This window comes from Vicia villosa, linkage group LG7 (genome assembly GCF_029867415.1).
Source record: "Vicia villosa cultivar HV-30 ecotype Madison, WI linkage group LG7, Vvil1.0, whole genome shotgun sequence".
NCBI lineage: Eukaryota > Viridiplantae > Streptophyta > Magnoliopsida > Fabales > Fabaceae > Vicia > Vicia villosa.
The window spans coordinates 106053190-106074605 of NC_081186.1; the positions used below are offsets into that span (position 1 = coordinate 106053190).

The 21416-nt window shown below is 33.8% G+C and overlaps 2 protein-coding genes across 3 annotated transcripts; one reads left to right on the forward strand and one right to left on the reverse strand.

Annotated features, from left to right (window-relative positions):
* Positions 1–1671: 1671 nt before the first annotated feature.
* On the reverse strand, positions 1672–8841 carry LOC131616415 (developmentally-regulated G-protein 2). Its single transcript, XM_058887741.1, has 12 exons — positions 8761–8841; positions 8599–8675; positions 8065–8132; positions 6804–6880; positions 6424–6604; positions 6053–6109; positions 4707–4781; positions 4456–4575; positions 3122–3292; positions 2845–2958; positions 2271–2441; positions 1672–2154 (listed from the first exon to the last, which is right to left on the reverse strand). Exons 2-12 carry the CDS (start codon positions 8666–8668, stop codon positions 2059–2061), a joined length of 1200 nt encoding a protein of 399 aa, XP_058743724.1. The 5' UTR covers positions 8669–8675; positions 8761–8841; the 3' UTR covers positions 1672–2058.
* Positions 8842–11738: 2897 nt separating this feature from the next.
* On the forward strand, positions 11739–19988 carry LOC131616417 (disease resistance protein RPV1-like). 2 transcript variants are annotated; one of them, XM_058887745.1, is made up of 4 exons: positions 11739–12451; positions 16620–17727; positions 17808–18107; positions 18251–19987. In XM_058887745.1, exons 1-4 carry the CDS (start codon positions 11751–11753, stop codon positions 19523–19525), a joined length of 3384 nt encoding a protein of 1127 aa, XP_058743728.1. In that variant the 5' UTR covers positions 11739–11750; the 3' UTR covers positions 19526–19987. The 2 variants fall into 2 exon arrangements, with proteins under 2 accessions (XP_058743728.1, XP_058743729.1); XM_058887746.1 differs by lacking the exon at positions 11739–12451 and adding an exon at positions 12505–14643 and having other exon boundaries at positions 18251–19988.
* Positions 19989–21416: the final 1428 nt, after the last annotated feature.

Sequence of the window (21416 nt, forward strand, 5' to 3'; positions counted from 1 at the left end):
TAAGTAAAGTCTGACGAATGATTGTTTCAACCGGGATTCGAATGCGGATTCTCTCGAATTCTCAACGCAATTTCCATTTCTTACCTTTTGGTTTTGTGATTTTGTGTGAGATTGAGATCCAATAACTACTACTTGCTTTTTTAATAAATGTTATCATTTATGGATGATTGTGGTCTTTAACCAACATTTACTTGCTAGGATGAAAAAACCAGGGAGGCTATAATATGTTGGTCTTTTATCATTCTGACATGTTCAATAATGTCACATAATGTCTTTTTGTGATGGTTTTCTTCATTATAGTAGAATTTTTGGGATAAGGTTTGGCTAAAGATTCTACAAAGTTTTCCATTAGTTTGATAGAATCTCATCTCATGATTTGAATATATGTGGAGTTAATCCATAGAGGCAAGTAGACCAAATGGAAAGTAGTTTGACTGTCAAAGTCTGTTTGAATTGATTTATCTGTTGATATAAGTATTTGTAAAACGGTTTGAAAGAGCTTATGAAAATAATTTATGACATGTTTGTAAGATGTCTTCGGTTTATTTGCACAAACCTTTTTAAGATAGTCTATAAAAATGACATATAACTTGCTTGAGAGTAGTTCAACTTATTTCATCTTTAATTATTTATACATTAGCTCTTAATTCAAATATTCATTCAAACATAACTTAGTGAAGGGAGATTATAGAAAATTAAGTCATTATTTAGACATATAACTTGCTTGAGAGTAGTTCAACTTATTTCATCTTTAATTATTTATACATAAGCTCTTAATTCAAATATTCATTCAAACATAACTTAGTGAAGGGAGATTATAGAAAATTAAGTCATTATTTAGAGACTTGGATTTAAGTTGTCAATAATTATGATTCATGAGAAAAAAATTAGCGCGTGTTTTGATACAAGTGTGAATATCAACCAAAGACTATCAGTGTCTTTGGTCGACGTTTAGATTGGACATGGAATTGCTTTTGAAGAAGCTACTGCATGTAGCAGGGAGACTAAGTTAAATTAAATTAGCATGTAACTGAACAAGTTATATGATTGTTTGTGATTCTTGTGTGCTATAAAGAAATCGACCAAAGTTTTAGAGACCAACACTTGTTACTAATTTATTTGGTTACAAAGTTAGACATAAACCTAACATGAACAATAATTGGTTTTTGTGTGTTACACAACTTAATTGACATGACAATGACTGAGAGAATAAAACAATGGAAGGTGACATTTTGCCTAACCATGAAAAGTTGCAATAATTGACTTTTTGTAGGATGAGGATATGATTTTCTTAGTCAGGTCTTTATTATTGCTTGAGCCTAGGATCCATCCACTCACACATTTTGTAGGACAGAGCTTTACATAGAGTTAAAAAAAAAGAAAAAGAAAGTGAGCTTCATATGGAAAAGGACTTCTAGTTTAAAAAAAGATTTTGATTCTATAGAAAGTGAGCTTCATATATAAACCAATACTTATTTAATGAGTTTTGATTTACATCTATATTTTAGTACTCATGTTGGACTCTATTGTCAAATGATTTGTATGTTGGTTTAAATTATTTCTTCATCTTTAAGTTAAATTCTTGAATAAACAAAACTCATTTCTCTATAAAATACAAAAATTTCTTGATTATATCACTCATTTGCTCAAACCGAAACACTTCATTGGCTCTTTAAAGTTTCAACTCTAGTAGTATGATGATTCATCCTCAAAGGCACACTATCAGGACATATAGGTATTATATGCAATCATAAATAATGACTGCGAAAATATTCAAGATGCGGTTCATGTTCCCTTTGCTTTCTATTTCTCAACTCATTGTGCAGACTCCATAGATTCATAAAAGCTATTGTTGAAAGGATAAAAAAGTTACAACATATGGGTGATGAAAACATAGGTGCTCCACTTTGTAAAGTGCAAAAAGGAGGAACGTTCAATCCTATTTGGGAAGAGGAACCAAAAAAGTACTACTTTTGCTTCTGGATATACCATCAACGTCCACTCTTTCATTCCATTCACATACCAATCCATTGAAATCATAGGCTTGGCGTCATATAATTATTGTTTAAGTGGAGCCTTCTTTTGTCTGTCTGATATCCGAGCAGGTGCATCGGAATGTGACTTGAAACGACCCCTTCCTCCCTCGTCTGTTTCCTGTATATTCATATATACACGTGTTCAGCAAGTAACAAGTCAAGAACATAGAATTTGAACAATAGTTGCTACTTAACAACACGGAAAAAAAACAAGGTGAAGGGTGGATTTCTAACCTTTTTCTTAACAATCTGAACAACATCTTCATCACGAAGAACGTGACTAAGGCCACAATGTTGTGGATAGTGCCTAGCACTTATACCCCACACCAGAACATACTTCACATCCTTCACCAAACTTCTATGTATGTGGTTGCAGAAGTCTTCTACACTGCAGCCACCTCTATCCTAAAACAATATGAGAGAGAAAGTGAAGGATTAGAAGATTAAAGTTCTGTTTTGGATATACAACTTAATTAAAAACGGTTATAGCATAAACACTTATCATATCAGTCAGTGCTTATGTGTAAGTTATTTCCATATAAGCTATCGTGGAGAGCTTATGAATAAACTGAAAAACAGCTTATGGACATGTTATAAGTTGTATCCATAAACTCTCAAATAGTCTCACAAGAGCTTATGTCAGTAGATAAACTCAACTAAGTCGCAATACAAACAGTCCTTAAAACAAAAAGCAACCAAAGGTTTTCTAAGTAAATAGAATAAGGAGCAGTGTGTGTGTGTGTGTGTGTGTGTGTGTGTGTGTGTGTGTGTGTGTGTTCATAATAACAATAATCATAATGCAACATACAGCTGAAAGAACCACTGGATCACCGAAATCAGGCTGCTGGCCTTGTGGTTTTGTATAAACTCTGACCAAACCCATTTCATCCCACATCCTTGAAAGTAGTCTGTCTAAATTCAGCTGTTTACAAAAAAAGAAAAAAAAAACTTGTGTTACCAACATACAAAAAAGATGGAAAAAAATATGCTTCATGCACTATAATTTCTATAATGTTAAAAAGAATTAATAGGTAAAACTTTATTGTATCTTGTATTCTTTTTTTGACACTGAAATATGCAGTTACCTTCAAATTACAGCTAATGACAACAGAATTAGGTTGACGGGATAATCTGTCCACATCATCAATACCAACAACATCTATCTTGTTGTAGACATATACACACTTCATGTATTTACGGTTTCCTTCAATGACATCTATGAAATCATCCACTGTCGCATCCTCACGGAAAAGGATCTGAAAATTGAAGTTGTCAGCTGTCTCCTTCATATAGGAAAATTACAGAAGGGGGAAAAATAAAACAACTGTTGTAATATGATAAATGTAGCAAAGAAAATTACATAATTCATCAATATGGAATGGTTCTATCACTGGCAACAAAAAAAAACAATTACAGGTTAAACTCAACACTTCTACATTATACAAAGAGTCAGCTGCTCTTCATAATCACAGTTTTCATCAATATAATAATTTGGCGTCTACTTGGAAAAAGATTGATGAAAACTGAAAAGGAACAAGTGATATCAAGTACTCTCTCTGCAATAAATTTTAAGCAAATTTTATCTCGTGCTTTATGGAATGAAAAATATAAAAATTTGGCGTCTACTTGGAAAAAGATTGATGAAAACTGAAAAGGAACAAGTAATATCAAGTACTCTCTCTGCAATAAATTTTAAGCAAATTTTATCTCGTGCTTTATGGAATGAAATATAAAAAAATCTTAACTACTTCTCTCATATTCAATATTTCTAAGCTGTTAAAAAAAACTCTAAAATACCTTTCCTTCAATTCAACTTTTTGTATTTCCAATGGATCAATTTACTAGTCATAGAGGGTAAGTTAGGCAATGTACATATGAAAAACATTCATTGATATCACGGTTGTGTGATATAAAATCATTCTTTAGTCTCCACCAAAGAGTTTCAGCATTTAGGGGAGTGGATCTAGTCAGAAACTTTAAATTCGGGACACTCGCCAAATTATCAACCCACCAAACCAAATAGTGTTGAGCGTGAGGGAGAGTAATGGGAAAATCCTAATTCCCACAATGAAAAAGATATGTGGTTTGAAAATAGTTTATAAAGAGTGACATTCCCACCTTACAGGTTTGTTTCTGTACGGATAAAACAGGATCATTGTGCGAAAGGAGGAGCTATAGAAATTATATAAAATATTTCTTGGGCTTCTACTTAATAGCTCAAGGTTTTAACAGAGGCGGCCTAAAGGAAAACACAGCATGCTCACATCACCAGCTAGTCATGGTTAAACATACTGTGCAATAGTAAAAAGCAAATTTAACATTTGTGATGGTTGCTACAACAGCACAATTATAACATCTCATAACGACAGGTACATATAACTGAATTACAACTGACAACACTTTAAAGCTTGCTAGATACCTCTGCATTGTGAATTTTGTACTCGTGTAGAATCTGATAACAAAGCTTCTCATCCACATGAGTTAAAGGCATAGTGCTGTTGAATGAAATGCCCCCTGTCTTTTTCTTCTTAAAATATATCTGCAAAGAAATATAAAGTTTCAAATTATTAATCATAAACAATGTATAAACCCAACAAGAATGCAAATAAAAATATATATAAATAGGTTGTATGTCATGTATCTAAAATATCCTTTCATACACAAACTTACCTGAGGTGGTCTCTTGTTTAGCCGCAAGCCGACAGCTTCCAGCTCCTTAGTCAATATTTGCCTATGACCCTCACTCTGACACATTTAAAAAGGTCGTGGCAAGAAAATTGGAAGTTTAGGTATTAAAAAATATATATAAGCCACAAATAGTTAATCCAATTCCAAAAGAAAGAGCAGATGCACAAGCATTATGGTATAGTAGCAGTGTATTCTTTGGATGGTGGGAGGCCTAAAACAGTGCAAGTAATTAAAGGACTGAAATGAAAGGGAGAAAACAAAATATGTTGAACTCAAATTCATTGCTTATCAAGTGGAGCAAGAAGTTAGAATCATTATCCAACAATAAGACAACCTTACATAATCAGATAAAAGAGTTATGAAAGTGACTTAGATTTACAACAGTTTGTTAATCTTGCATCATATAGCGGTTTGTTCAAATTCTGCCATGCTATAGGGTAATAGTGCTGTTATAGCCACTATTTGACAACACGTTGTAGTTTGTATTAAATACTAGTGTATTACGGAACAATAACAATTTGTTCAAATTCTGTTACACTACACAATAGCGTTATAGTACCGCTATAGCCGTTATTTGCCAAAACTAACTTACAAAGAAATACCCATGGTTATCAAAATCTCGATTTAAATCTTAAATTTTACGATTTTTTGATCTCACTCACCCCTAACGATCTAGATCTTAAGTAGAACCGCGTGTTATAGTCAAATTGTAAAAAAAATGGTAAAAACATTGATTATGTGCAATCTTGGCCAGTTCCGGCCACGATCGGCCATTTTCCGGCCACCGCCATTACATGCCGAGAAGGATGACAAGATACAGATGCGCAACAGTTATCATTCGCCGGCGTTCATTTCCCACGAATACATTTGCCTACGAAAATATCATGTAGAAATACTTTAAATATGTAGTATTATTTTATGTTTTAGTATTATCTTACGATTTTTGTAACGATCTTATGTTTTACGATCTTTCTATCCACTCTCAAGCTAACAAAAATAATTGAGTAGGATCTTCTTATCTTAGTTACGATCTTATGTTTTACGATCTTACTATCCCCTCCCGATCTTAAGCAAGATAACTGATACCACACATTATGACAATGAAAAAGCAACCAGTTTTTTCCAAAGCCGGTTTGATGGAGGTCTTTAACAATAATGTTTAATGAGTAACACTATCCAAGAATATGTAATAAACTTATCAATTGTCAGAACTCAGAATAGTAATTTACGGAAACAGCCAAAATACCATTTTATCATCTAGCAATACTAAGTTACTAGCATCATAAAGAGTGAAAAGAATACATTAGAAAATGCCAAATTGCACTTACTTTGGAGGCGTCGAGAACCATCAATACTATGTCTGAGGATTTAGCAACAGCAATAACCTGAGAAAACATTCACAAAACAAAAATTCTTTCACTGTTCTTATAACAAAGCCATGTTTCCCAAAGCAATAAGTTAAAAGAGCCAAGCATAATATTCTAGTCAGTACTCGAGCATAAATTAATATTCTAGTCAGTACTCATGCATAATATTCTAGTCAGTACTCAAGCATAATAGTCTAGTCGGTACTCACTCCTGATGTATATTAAATATTATAATAACAGAATTGAAGCTGAATATCAATTCGTAGATGCAAAAAATACGCTACAGGCTGGCTATTACTGGAATGCTAGAAACAGGGAATTTTTAGTTTTACCTGTCTCCCACGTCCCTTGCCTTCAGAAGCACCCTCGATAATTCCAGGAAGATCAAGCAACTGAATCTTAGTATCATTGTAGTGTATAATCCCAGGAATGCAGGTCAAAGTTGTAAACTCATAAGATGCAGCTTCAGAGTGAGTGCCCGTTAATAGCGTCAAAAGAGTTGACTTACCCACACTGGCAAATGAAAAGGCGAAACATGATTAGCTCTATATTTTCTATTAAAAAACTAGGCATGTGTATAATAGAGCAGTGTGCACACATTACACAAACATTTGAGGAAATGAAGCCCAATACAACATTAATTAATCTAGAAATTAATAGTAATTGTAAATAAAACACATAAACTAGGAAAATAATTATTTTGAAGGCAAACCTTGGAAACCCAATCAGTGCAACACGTCCATGGCCAAACTTCGTAACTTCAAATCCATCTCCACCACCACTAGAACCCTATTACATAAATTGATGACAGGATACCACATCTTATAAAAATATGTAGAGAAGGATAGCATACTGTGGCTGACATTAATATAGAAACCTAGGCCCGTTAAACCAAGAAAAAGAGACATGAAATCTTAAGAACCGAAATCATTAACATCAATAATTGTAATAGATCGTAGTAGGATGATACTTTATTCAGACAAATACAAGGATTACAACCACAAGAACAAAAATCCTCCTAAAGAAAATTAAAACCGAAGTGAACAAAAAGAAACAGCATTTCAGCTCGCTGATGTGCTATTCACAAAGATGGAAGCCAAGAAGACAGTTGAATTACCCCCAAAAATAAGTGGAAGAAGTTTTCATCAAAGAATCTGGCATCATAATCCATTCATAAACATTATGATCGCACACAAACAGAACATTAATGCGTTGCCTGCCTTCAAACGGGAAGACAAAAACTGACACAAGAATTGCAAACAAATCCTTTGCTAAAAACAATTATGGTAGGGCGGTAAACCAAGACCATAAACAGAGGAAATCAAGCAATCGTCCCTCCATAGGCAGTTGTTTTTCTCTCATGTAAATATGTAATGATAATGAAGCACGATAAGAAGAGATATATTCTTAAGTAGCTCAAACAAGTACAACAAACTAGAGCAATAAAAGTTTAGGGTCTGCAGAAATATTGTTTTGACAAGGCAAAAAGTGGGAAATAGGCATCATACTCGAAGGAAATGTCAAACACCTAATACTAAAATCATAAAATCATTCTAACTCATGCATTTTTGCATTTTCAGGAAAAACACACACTAATCATTTAAGCTATTTGGCCTAATGATTAGACAGTCATATATAATCAATTACCTTAGGAAGAAAAGGACGGAACTCGAATCCTAAAGTTGTATTGGGTTTGAAGGTTTGGAAGGCTAATTTATATTTTTGTATATATTTGTGATTTTAGAAAAAATGAAAGATTAGCATTATAGATGCTTACTCACATAACAATTCAATTGCGCTTACTATATTTTTAGAAACATTTATATCTTTTTTTATTTAAAAATGAAAACATGTCCTCCTCTCTCTTCCAAAATCCAACATCCAAACACGCCAAAACTACCCGAAAAAGCACTTCTAATCACCCTTAATTGTGTCATCACAAAGAATTGTAGAAAAGAGGTGATTTGTCATACCTTTGGAGGTTCCAACAACTGTGTCCTTAGTTTTGCTATCTTAGCCTTGAGCTGCCCAAGATGATACTCTATTATAGACAGTAAAAAAAAAAAAAAGATTAAATTAATAGTAACAATACCAAGCACATTGAGCCAAAAAATTAATTCATACTCAACTAAGGGTCTGTTTGGATCGACTTATTTCAGTTTATCTAATGCCATCAATTACATGAGACTCTTTAGAAGAACTTACAAAAATAAGCTTATGATTGTTCATAACGTCGTTTCAGCTTATTTTCACAACTTCCCAAAATAGTTCATGAAAATAAATTATAGTGAACACAATTTAACTTCATTTTATCTTTCCCTATAAAAATAGCTTATACATAAGCACTTCTGTGTTATAAACTGTAAAAAGCTGATAATCCAAACAGATCCTAATTAATTAATTAATTAGTATATAACCCAAAATGAAGGAACGTTTAACAATAAGATAACATTTTTGGAGTTGTAGAGCAAGTGAAATTGAGTAAAGTGAGAAAGGGAAGTACGAACCAGTGGCTTTGTTTTTCTGAGTCCGAGCCATCTCGAACTCAATTTCTTTGATCTTCTCAATGATACCCATTTTGTCTCTGCAATCAACAACAAGATGAAAATTGTGAATCAACAAAGATGAACTCACCGGTGGGTGTTTTTCCCAAAGAGAAGCTAACTCACCGGAAAATACAGTCACAAAACGATGCCGCAAAGAGGAGAGAGAGAGAGAGAGATTGAAGGGAGTTTCAGGCCCAGCTTTCATATCACTTTCTCAATTGGGCTTTTTTATTCTTTCACATGTGTGTTAGAAATTTCTATTTGCATCCCCCATTTTTCTTAGATCATATCAACTCGAGTGTTTTGAAAATTAATTTTCATATTCTTTATGCTTTGTAAAAGTTAATTTCTAAAATGTGAGAAAAAATGTGATGTGATAATATTAATAAAGTTAGCTTCTAGAAGATAAAACTTAGTTATCTTGTAACTTATTTAATTTTAGAGGACTAGAATATATTTGGGAATTTTTTTCCCACTCCCTTTGAGGTGGAAAAGAATCTTATGGAAATTCAAAAATACCCCTCAGTTTCCAAAAATACATTTCTGGACAAATCATTTGTATCACACGCCAACAAGCGAAAATGGTTACACCCTACAGGCAAACAAATTTTTTTTTTTTTGGAGATACACCTCTATTGCATAGGATCCAAAGTATTTTCTATTGCCCTTTTAGGGAGTTATACCCAGATGTATCTTCAAACGGTTAAAGCGAGAATTTTTAAATTTGTCACCTTTGTATTTTAGATTATTCTATAGATGCATCTCTAGAAAAATAAAATGTGTTATTGTTAAAAACAGCCCCCTGCATGATCAGATCCCATGTCCATTTTTTTCCAGAAACCCTTTTATTCTAAATCAAGATTTTCACTTCAAAACTTCATTTTTGTGTTTCATCAAATCAAAAGAAGCAAAAGAAGTTGGAATTCGAGGTAAAGTTAGTTTATTTCAAGCCTTATTGTTCACATTAATCATATTTTGAAGCAGATATGTTCACTTTAACGGTGTGCCACCCTTAAGAGAATTTAAGATAATTGAATACATGCCTCTTGAAAATCTGAAATACACACTGCACGAGCTCCTACATTATGACGACAATCGCAAAATTGTGAAGATAGAGTACCATTCGTCATCTGTTGACAAATAAGGGAACATTAAATTCAACAACTATGAGTTGAAGTTGGGCGCTGATTTAAGAGCTATGTGGAAAACTTTTTTCGTTTAGAATCAAAAGTTTCGATTGACCTGGATGCGACTGTTTCGAGATTTGTCGATGATATTATCAGGATGTTGCAATGTACGCCTGGATATTAAAATGTAATGATTCATCTATGATAAAATTCTTTATGTAGTGTTGATTTTATGATATCAATAGTAATTTTATTTTGTCAGCATGTTGTTTATAATTCTGTTTTTCTACTACTACATCGTAACACTCTGGAAATACATCTTCGTAACTTTTATGAAGATGTATCTCTGGAATAGAGGCTCATCAGTATGCATTTTAGTGCGTCCGAAGATACATATCCGAAATTTGGAGACATTATTGTATTTTCATGCGGTGCACTAGAAATGTTTAAGGTGCATTAAGAAATTCCCATATATTTAGTAGGACAAAAGAAACTCTTGGGTGTTTTGGTCAGTTGGGCTAGTAGTGAAAATCCTTAAGTCAAAAGGAACTAGACAAGATATCACTTGGATAGTGAATTAGTATAAATAACTTATATTGATATTCTCTTTCAAGCAACTATTTTATTTCAGACTTGTTATTATCTTTTTGAAATGCTTTTAAACAATTACTTTTGTCTCACAAAGGCTTTATAAACAAATTTTAATTTTATTTAAGAAAAATTTTAATACTCAATTCAATATCATCTTTTTGTTTTTGCCCGCAATAAATTTAGATATTCATGATGTTTAAAATTGGAGGTGAAGACGTGAATATGCATGCTTATTGATACACACCTCAAACTCGTTTTGTCATTAATTTTTTTATATATTTTGTACCATTATAATTTATTGGACCCTTGGAGAGGATAGTCCACCAAAGAGATATTGAAGGCCAATGCACTAGCAAGGGCGAGCCACCACCACGAAGCCATATGTCGCTTGAAGTGGACATTGAGGTTGCTTGAATATTCTAACTAGGCCTCCTAATTGGGCTTCATCTGAACCATCCCATTTCCTATTTCTCTGCGGACATGGGAAATGATGTGTCCCACTAAAATGGAGTCAAAGAGGAAGTTAGGGAGGATAACCACCTCTTCCATAAAGGAAGGACAAACTTCTTCCTCCCTAATCATATATCAAACTCCCAAGCAAGGTTTAAAATGGTAGTTTTGTCATTTATATATTATATATATGCATACTTTTATTTTGTTTATCTAAAATATATAATAGAATTCATGATCTTTTTCAAGAAAAATTAAAATTATTTACTCAGTAGTGATAATGAATTGTTTTGTTAATTATAGAAAGATATTCATTTTTACAATTTATAAATTTTAAAATATTTTACAAACTAATTTGAAAAAAAATATAATTGTTTTAGAAGGATATATATATTATCATGTGTGAACCAAACATATAATAATATCCTATTTGTATCAAATTCTATCCTTATCCTATTTTATATCCTATTATGTTTCTATTCTATCGGGCCCCTTAAATTATTTGCTTCTCTAATCTTTGAGCTCACTACAAATCTGTTAACTAAGTTCATATCATACTCACCAACACTTAGAAGATAAATGTCATATCATATAACTTTAAAACAATAACAATACTGTGTATATAGAGTATAATTAAATAGTTTATATTTTTTATCAAATTTTTAATATTTTTATAATAAAAGAGTAATAAACATTATGGTAAAAGAATTTAAGATAAAAAAATTAAACTAACTTCTTAAATAATTACACCTATTGTCATTTTGTCTTTAGTCCTATTATATATACAAATTCGTGGAAACACATAAATAACAACAAAGCTAATCTTGTCAAATATTGACTAGTATTTATTCATATATTCAATTCAATCATAAGACAAAATTAACTTCAAAGTCCTTGGATCAAAAGTTGAATATTTTATCATAATAAAAGAGTAATTTAAACATCATGGTCACAAGATATCAACATACATTCTCGATCAAACAAAAGCTCTTTCCTTCTTTCTTCTTTTTCAGATATCTCGTGGTTAGAATGAACAAGTATGAATCCAATAGAAGCATAAGTTTATTATTTCTTTATCTCATCACCCTCTTGCTTATTTCAAAACCAAAGGCTATAGTTGCAAACATAATTCCAGCTTCAAACAACCACTATTATTCTACATGTCCTGTCACATATTCTCCTTCAACTTCCACACCTGCACCACAGATAAAATACGATGTCTTTGTTAGCTTCAAAGGTAGCGATGTTCGCAAAAACTTCCTTAGTCATGTCCTCGAGGCTTTGTCGCGAAAGAAAATCATTGTCTTTTCCGACAAGAAGCTCAAAACAGGAGATGAGTTATCAGCAATACAAAGAGCAATTGAAAACTCATTCATTTCATTGGTTATATTCTCCCAAAACTTTGCATCTTCATATTGGTGTTTGGAGGAAGTTCTGAAAATAGTTGAGTGTAGAGAAAAATATGGAAGGATTCTAATGCCAGTGTTCTACCAAGTTGAGCCTTCAGTTGTAAGGCATCAAAATGGGAGTTATAAAGATGCTTTTGCTCAACATGAAAAAAGGTATGATCCACACAAGGTGCTAAGCTGGAGATCTGCTTTGAAGCAATCTGCCAATATTTCTGGATTTGATTCATCATTTTTTTCGTAAGTTTTCTTTTACCAATATATTTTAATATTTTCCCAATATTTATTTATTTATTTATTTATTACATAATTAATATATAGAGAAAAATTTACCATAGATATAATCATATACTTAAAACTTTGACAGAAACAAATGCTCTAAAAATTTCTTGATGTTATTGTTAAGTCAAGTAGTAATACTTTATTGGTACATTATTGCATGGTATATTTTTTAAATGAGATGTGTCCTAATCTATTTTTTGTGTAATTGAAAAATATAGAGTATAGATTAGACACAAGTTGAAGAAATTATAAAATGTTGTATAGTTTTTTAGACGTTTGACCCATTAAATTGCATCTAACCCAGCTGTACTTTTTAAAATGATAAGCTAAAAAATAGATAGGTTGCAAGTCAATCTATAAGTCTTTTGTTTTTATTCAAGTTTGTGTCTACACATGTAATATTAGTAATATTTAAAAGATATATAGTTATTCATTATTTAAAGACTTACACCTGTTGACATATTCGAAAACTTATACATATACATATTAATCGATTAAGATATAGACAAAGCAACGAGAGCTGGATAAAGCATAATGGACTAGACTCCCACGATATGTTGAGCTAATATTTAAGGTGTGCATTAATAATGAATTTGATACTTTTGACTTAGAGATTTTCAAAACTCATGATTGTTCCTCTCGTGGTCTAACTCGAGTCCGCATCATAGTGGTTATGTGTGAGTAAGAGGTTCTGTTCATTTTAGGTGTGAGAATCTGTTACGATTTTATCCTTTAGAAAAGGCGGCTCATTGGTTAAAGAGTATGAGTATAGTATATAAACTATCATTAGCCTCGACTCCCAAGCAATGTGCAACTATTTTGGCGTATAATAATAGTTTCTCCTAAGCAATGCTAAGTGTGCGAGCATGTGAGTCGGATCCCTCCTTTTAGTTCCAATGTTTCGATCCACCAAGTTCACGCCACCACAACTACGAGCTATCTTCCACTTTGGATGTGAGAACCCGTCACTATTTTGTACTTTGGAAAATGTGCATCATCGGGTTGAAAAGTATGAATGTTGTATATAAACTATATCCTTAACCTCAATTTTCAAGCAATGTGAAGCTATTTTGGTGTAACAGAACAAATCCTATGGATCTTGAAGAAAAAAAGTTGTAAATAAAATTGTTTTAAAAAGTATTTTTGTTATTAGAGATATTATTGGATTGAGTTGTGTACTTTAATATCGTTCTCTTTAAGATTATACCCGCTAAAAGTACAATAATGAAAGAGTCTGCACACATAGGAATTATGAGAGATTATATGTGTTTCTATGTGAAATTAGTGAATGATCCCTCCGTAATTTTGAGGATAGGGGTAATTATAGAGGACCCCTTGGGTCGGGCTAGAAAGCAAGAAAAATGGTTTCCCTAGTTTCCTGATAAAAAACGTATAAATGAAGGAAGACTGATTCTTCCTCAAATTATGGGGGAGACAGTTATTTCTCTTTGTCTGATATCTCCTGAGCGCTACTTCTTGGACACCTCACAGGTCACTTGTGATAAATGAAACATGTCATGTCATGGATTCTAGTTTGAGCAGGGCGACCCAAGCCCAATCAGCTTATCTTGAGTAAGCTTCGGATGATCAATCCTGCTTCGAGGAAATATTCATGCACCTAGTTTGGACGGTTTTAATATGGACCATAACCTTTTATGTCCAATATAATTATCCCAGTCCCGAGTGAAGTCTTGGAAATGGTGGATTGAAGAATCCCTTCAATGAAGTATCCTAGGCTTATCGTTTGGCGCGCGGATGGATGACTGAAATGAACTTCATGTGTTCCTAGGTGGTGGCAAAAATTCACCACACCCAAACTAGAAAATTGTGTACCCTTGTCCGAGATTATGGTTATAGATAGGCTAAACCTGCATATAATTTATTGCCAATAAAAACTTTGAACCCTCTTTGTTGTTATTTTGGAGACGACCACCACCTCTATCCACTTCGTGAAGTAATCTACCCTGGCGATTAGAAACTCTAATTGCTTTGGCGCCACCGAGAAAGGGCCTAATATGTGTGTGCCCCACTGGTAAAATGACCATGGTGATATGATGGAGTGGAGATCCTCGGATGGTGAGTGATGCAGATTGGAGTTTCTTTGGTACTTGTCACATTTTTTGATGAACTTTGCGTTATCTTTCATCAAGGTGGACCAATAATAGCCCGACCTCAACAGCTTGTGGGCGAGAGTTGGTCCACCGATGTGAGTGGCGCGTGTTCCTTGGTGGACCTCTGTGAGGACCAAGACAGTCTTGTCCTCCCCTAGACCATCTTAACATGGGGAAGCCCTTCATATTTTATAGATTTTTGCAGACACCATGGTATAATTTGTTGCGAGTATTTAGAGCTTCTTCGCCTCAACCTCCTCCAAAGGGAGCTCGTCTGTTGTCAAGAAACACTTTATAGGCACCATCCAACTTGTGGATTATTCGAGGTTGATGGCGTTAAATTCTTCTATTTCAATAAATGGACCAACTAGAGTTTCTTGTATGACTGTCTGGTTATGGCCAAGTTTCTTGGTGCTAGCAAGGTTTGAGAGGAGATTTGCTCGAGAGTTCTCTTCTCTAGGCACATATATTACTTCGAAGAACTTGAAATGATTAGATAATTCTCATACCTTTATGAGATATTAGATCAGCTTGGTCTCTAACTGATATTTCCCGACAACCTGATTTGCAATCAACTATGAGTCGCTCTTGGCTCAGAGACTTGAAGCGCCCACCTCTATGGCGAGAGGTTCATACCACCAACGAGGATTTCATACTCGGCTAGATTGTCGCAGGCTTTGAAATCAAATCTCATGGATTGCCCTATGAGGAGGTTTTCTTGGGCTTTTAGTACTATTTCGGGCCCCCTCCCCTTCAAGTTCGAGGTATCATCTACTAATAATATCCATACATGGAAGATCTGCTCGCCCACAGGTGAATTTAACTCCACCAAGAAATATGTTGTCACATAAGGTTTTATACTTCCTTAAGGTATGAAATGGATATCGTATTCGAATAGCTCAATAGACCAAGATACCATTCGTCCTACTATATCTGACTTCTACAATATTTGGAGGATTGGGTAGTGAGTTTTGAGCATCGTGAAATATCCTTAGAAGTATGGTCTGACTTTCCTTATAGTAATCAAGACTGCCAACACCAGTCTCTCAATTTTTTGGTACCTTGCCTCAGCGCCTTTGAATACCTTGCTCACGAAGTAGATAGGTTGTTCAACGTTGTTTTTCTCGTGAACCAGTATGGAGGTCATCGCCTTATTAGTATCTGATAAATATAAGTATAGAGGTGTGCCAGCTTCCGGGATTGTTAGTATGGGAGGTGTCGCCAAAATGATTTTCAATGCTGCTCGCGTCTCCTCGCATTTGTTTGTCCATTCAAACTTATCTTTCTTTTCTAGACAGACAAAGAAGTGGGATGCTTTTCACCTGCATAGGAAAGAAAACGAGTTAGGGCGGTCAGGCGCCTTGTTAGCTGTTAAACTTCCTTGACGCTGGAGGGACTCCTCATGTTAATGATAGCTTGACATTTATCAGGGTTCGCCTCGATCCCCTTTTGATCAATATAAATCCCAATAACCTGTCAGTTTAGACTCCAAAAGGAGCAACGGGCCGGTTCAAATTATCCATTGTGTGCAAATTATCTAATGTGAAACTTCAATCTTATAGAGCTGCGAGCTAATTAATGTGTGAAAGTTATTCATAATAGAATTTTAGGATTATTTTCGATTCACACATTTAGTATTCTCTAAGTTCTAGCAAAAACTTACATTTTGGTATGAGTAACAAATCTCATTTTACATGCCCTGCAAGCAGTATATAGTCTTAGAGGTATGGAATTGGAAATAAAACATATAAATCCAAGGTCATGAACCCAACGGATAGCTGACAAGAGACCACAACCTTCACCCTCATCAACCTAACATGTGGGTGAGAACCATTGCTTTCTGGCAAGCAAGAAAGCTAATGTGCCACCCTGGATAACCATCTCAATTCCGACTCAATTAAGAGTAGATGAAAAAGACCTCATCAATGTTGCATTTTACATTCAAACTAAGGCATTGTTAAAATAGATATAGTTTGATTGAAGTTTATACATTTTCTCTTTTCTTTGTTGTACAGGGATGATGCTAAGCTTGTTGAAGAAATACTTCAAAGTGTGTTGATGAAGTTAAACCAAGTGGACCAAGGTAAATCAAAAGGACTTGTAGGAATTGAAAAACAGATTTCACCTATAGAATCATTGTTACATTTAGAGTCGGAAGATGTTCGTGTTCTTGGAATTTGGGGTATGCCTGGTATTGGTAAAACAACTATTGCTGAAGAAGTATTTCGCAGGCTACGCTCCGAATACGAAAGTTTTTGTTTTATGGCTAATGTAAGAGAAGAATCGGAAAGATACGGTACAAACAGTTTGAGGTTAAGAAAGAAGCTTTTATCCACTTTACTAGAGGAAGAAGATTTGAAAGATGACATGATAAATGGATTACCTTCTTTAGTTAAGAAAAGGCTTGGCCGCATGAAGGTTCTTATTGTTCTTGACGATGTCAAAGATGCGGAGCAACTAGAAGTTTTGGTTGGAACAGCTGATTGGTTAGGTGCAGGGAGTAGAATCATCATAACTACTAGAGATAAGCAAGTACTTGCTGGAAAAGTTGATGATATATACGAGGTTGAGCCATTGGACTCTGCTGAATCTTTTCAGCTTTTCAATTTGCATGCCTTTAACAAACAAAAGCATCTTGAAATGGAGTACTATAAGCTATCAATGAAGATGGTAGATTATACCAAAGGTGTTCCATTAGTTCTTAAAGCTTTAGCTAACCTTCTTTGTGAGAAAGATAAAGCCATATGGGAAAGCCAAGCAAGGAATCTGAAAATAGAGCTGATTGAAAATGTCCATGATGTTTTTAGATTGATATACACTAATCTTGATTATTATGAAAAGATTATATTCCTGGATATTGCCTGCTTTTTTGATGGATTGAAGTTGAAACTTGACCTCATACAACTTCTATGGAAAGACCGTCGATATTCGGTGAGCACTAAACTAGACAGACTTAAAGATAAAGCTCTTGTAACAATTTCCCAACAAAATATTGTATCAATGCATGACATTATACAAGAAACAGCTTGGGAGATTGTTCGACAAGAATCTGTTGAAGAACCTGGAAGCCGAAGCCGACTATTGGATCCTGATGATATTTATCATGTATTGAAACGTGACAAGGTAAATATTTTTCATAAAAGATTTGATTATTTATGTTTTGTAGGAAATGTTGCTTATATTGATGTTTGAAACTTTTCTAGGGAAGTGAGGCCATCAGAAGTATGGCCATCAGATTATCTGAAATTAAGGAGCTGCAGTTAAGCCCTCGAGTATTTGCCAAGATGAGCAAATTGAAATTTTTGGATATTTACACTAATGGATCTCAAAATGAAGGGAGTTTGTCTCTTCCTCAAGGGCTTGAATTCTTGCCTAATGAACTGAGATATCTCCGTTGGGAGTATTACCCTTTGGAATCCTTGCCATCCAATTTTTCTGCAGAAAACCTTGTTACATTAAACTTGCCTTATAGCCAACTGAAGAAACTTTGGCATGGAGTGAAGGTAAGTACATATGTATGTTTTTAACTAACTCTATTGTTCAGAGAACCTATGTAAAAACATATTTAAACATTATATGTTCCAGCATTAGCATTCAGATTCAGTTAGCTCACTCGTTTTTTCTTGGATGGTTCTAAATGGAACAGGATCTTGGGAATTTGAATGTCCTTGTACTCCATTCATCCACACTCCTAACAGAGCTACCAGATTTTTCAAAGGCCACGAGTCTTGCGGTAATGGACCTCCATTTCTGCATAGGGTTGACTAGTGTTCATCCATCTGTTTTCTCTCTAAAAAAGCTTAAGAAACTGGATATGAGTGGATGCATTTCCCTTACAAGTCTTCAAAGCAATAATACTCATTTAAGTTCACTTAGTTATCTCTCCCTCTACAACTGCACAGCGCTGAAGGAGTTTTCAGTGACCTCAGAGAACATGAAAGAATTGAATTTAGAACTCACGGATATCAAGGAACTACCCTCGTCAATTGGACTTCAAACCAAACTCGAAAAGTTGCATCTTGGACATACTCATATTGAGACCTTGCCTAAAAGCATCAAGAATCTTACAAGACTGAGACATCTAGACTTGCATCAATGCAAGGAGCTTCAAACTCTACCAGAGCTTCCTCAATCGCTAGAAACACTAAATGCCGATGGGTGTGTATCACTAGAGAATGTAGTGTTCCACTCAACTGCTAGTGAACAACTTAAAGAAAAGAAGAAAAAGGTTACCTTCTGGAATTGCCTTAAATTAAACGAGCCTTCTCTCAAGGCTATTGAGTTGAATGCTCAAATTAACATGATGAACTTTTCACACCATTGTATATCCACACGTGATCTTGATCGTGATCACGATCACGATCGCAGTCAAGGGATGTATGTCTATCCAGGTAGAGAAATTCCAGAGTGGTTGGAATATAGAACAACTACAACTACACGTGACTACCTAACTATTGATCTTTCTTCTGCTCCTTATTTCTCCAACTTGGGCATCATTTTTGGATTCATCATTCCAACAACAACATCAGAGGGTTCAATTCTGAAATTCAAAATCAGCGATGGTGAAGATGAAGGTATCAAAGTGTACTTGGACAGACCACGTGATGGAATTGAATCGGATCATGTGTATCTAATGTATGACCCAAGATGTTCTCATTACCTAGCTAGCCGAGTGAATGATCAGTCGAAGATTAAAATCCAGGTTAGAGCGGCATCAAGAACACCGACAACACAGTACGTGCCAGTGCAGTTAAGAGGGTTTGGGGTTAGCCTAGTAACCCCTTCACAATATGACAAGTTTAAACAGCAATTGGAATTTGGTGATGGTACTCCAAATAACATGTGTTCGATGGAAGAGGAATCAAAGTTTCTTGGAATTGAAAATGCTAAACAGTTGAGTTATTTCAATTGCATGATTTAGTTGTGTTAAGGTAAATTGGAATATGAAATCAGACATTGATTGAACAATAGCCCTTGTGGAAGTTTGTATTGATATGAAGTAAGTTTATAATTCAATCTTTATTTTGTTTCAGAGCTTATAAAATATCTAGAGAGGCATGATTCAGTATATGCATACATTCAGAAATTTACAAATTAATGCAGCATTGGTTAGTGTAAAGCACCAACCTGCAACCTCCATGAATCTCGATCGGATTCCCTCACATCCATGCCATGAATGACAGCTGCAAGCTCCCTCCTCAAGAATATGTCTTTTGATGAATGCCTTGCCTTTCAAGCAAAATATCAATTGAGGTTCATACAGGATAGTTATTAGCAAAACAACACTAAATCAATCCAACTAATTTCAATACAATGTTAACCAATCAAACCCAATTCAAAAAATCTCTCTCATTCATTACATCAAACAGCTCATCTACATTACTAAGAAACAAAGCATTGAACTTAGCCTTAATTAGAGGGAGGGGCTAGAGAAGAAATTTAATTAAAAATATGTTTAGTAAATATGATAACTTTTTAAGTACAAATATTCATCTTCCCTCTCCTCCCATCTAAATTTTCAAATTTGGAGAAATATAAAAAATGTGTTATGGGGTTTTTGCTCCCTCCACTCCCTTTATCTTCCCTCCTAAAATTTGAAAATTTGAATGAAACATATAATAAGTAAATTAAATTCTTCATGTCCCCTTCCATTCTCTTCCCTATATAAAATTCCTATCCTCCCCTCCCTATTCCAAAAGTTAATTTTTGACTTTTTTTTTACTCATGTAGACTTTTTTAAATAAAAAGGCATACAATAAGATTTTAACCAACAACCATATGCTACGTTTGATGTTTTTACGAAGAGGCCAAGCTGAGCTGTATTAATAATATACAATTTTTTAAAAATTTTTTTCATTTTAAATGCTCCTAAAAATAAGATAGTAAAAAACAACGGACAAAATTTAAGATACGAAAATTATTTAATATTAAAATAAATGAAAATTTTAAATTATTTTTTGTTAAAATTATCGGTACTCAGCCAAAATTCATAATTAAAAAAAATTACTTAAATAAAGGTGAATCCTCCGATACTCTTAAATATATTATCATTTTAATTTAAAAAATGACTAGGTTATAATTTTTACTCTCTATTTTACCTCATTCTTGAAATTTATTCAATTTAATTTTTAATGTTTTTCAAATATTTTTAACACTTTCTCACACTTTTCCATTAAAAGTAGATATCATGTCCATTTTTCATTGACATGTGAAAATCAAATCATTATCAATTTTAAGTACAAAACTTATCTAAACCACCAAGTTAGAGCCTATATATCTCAGTTTTGCACAAAACAACTATTGCTTCATGTACCAAACCAAATCTATAATATAAGAATATCAATGATGGTTTATAAATTCAACACCCTCATTTTTAACTTTTTATATTTCACATCATCTTCTCTTTCTTCCACCTAATAATTCAACATATGTTCAATTTTTACTCATTACATTGGTTTTGTTTAATAAAATTCAACACCCTACTCCACCACCATTCACAACACACTAAAAATCTAAATATTCACAAAAACCAATAAGAATTTGCAAAATATTTTATGTGGTCTCACTCCCTCCTCATTCAACATGTTGAATGTTTTCAACACCAATTAATTCACCACACTTTACACACTCAATTCAACACCTCATAGCAAGCATTCAACTATTGAAAAAATTATTCAGCACCTCCATTGTACATAATCTAAGAAAAGAAGCTGTTCTGGATTTCACTAAAATACCATTTTGTTATCTTAGTCTAAATTAATATTTTGGGGGCAAAAAAAGTCTTTTTCTGGTTTATTCCAAACAAATGATAT

Coding starts and splice junctions, on each gene's coding strand:
- LOC131616415 (XM_058887741.1), bottom strand. CDS start 8,668: ATGGGTATCATTGAGAAGATCAAAGAAATTGAGTTCGAGATGGCTCGG. Junction 6,881..8,064: donor AGTTGTTGGAACCTCCAAAG/GTATGACAAATC, acceptor TTTATGTAATAG/GGTTCTAGTGGTGGTGGAGA. Junction 2,442..2,844: donor ATCCAGTGGTTCTTTCAGCT/GTATGTTGCATT, acceptor ATATTGTTTTAG/GATAGAGGTGGCTGCAGTGT.
- LOC131616417 (XM_058887745.1), top strand. CDS start 11,751: ATGGTCACAAGATATCAACATACATTCTCGATCAAACAAAAGCTCTTT. Junction 17,728..17,807: donor ATGTATTGAAACGTGACAAG/GTAAATATTTTT, acceptor AAACTTTTCTAG/GGAAGTGAGGCCATCAGAAG. Junction 18,108..18,250: donor AACTTTGGCATGGAGTGAAG/GTAAGTACATAT, acceptor TAAATGGAACAG/GATCTTGGGAATTTGAATGT.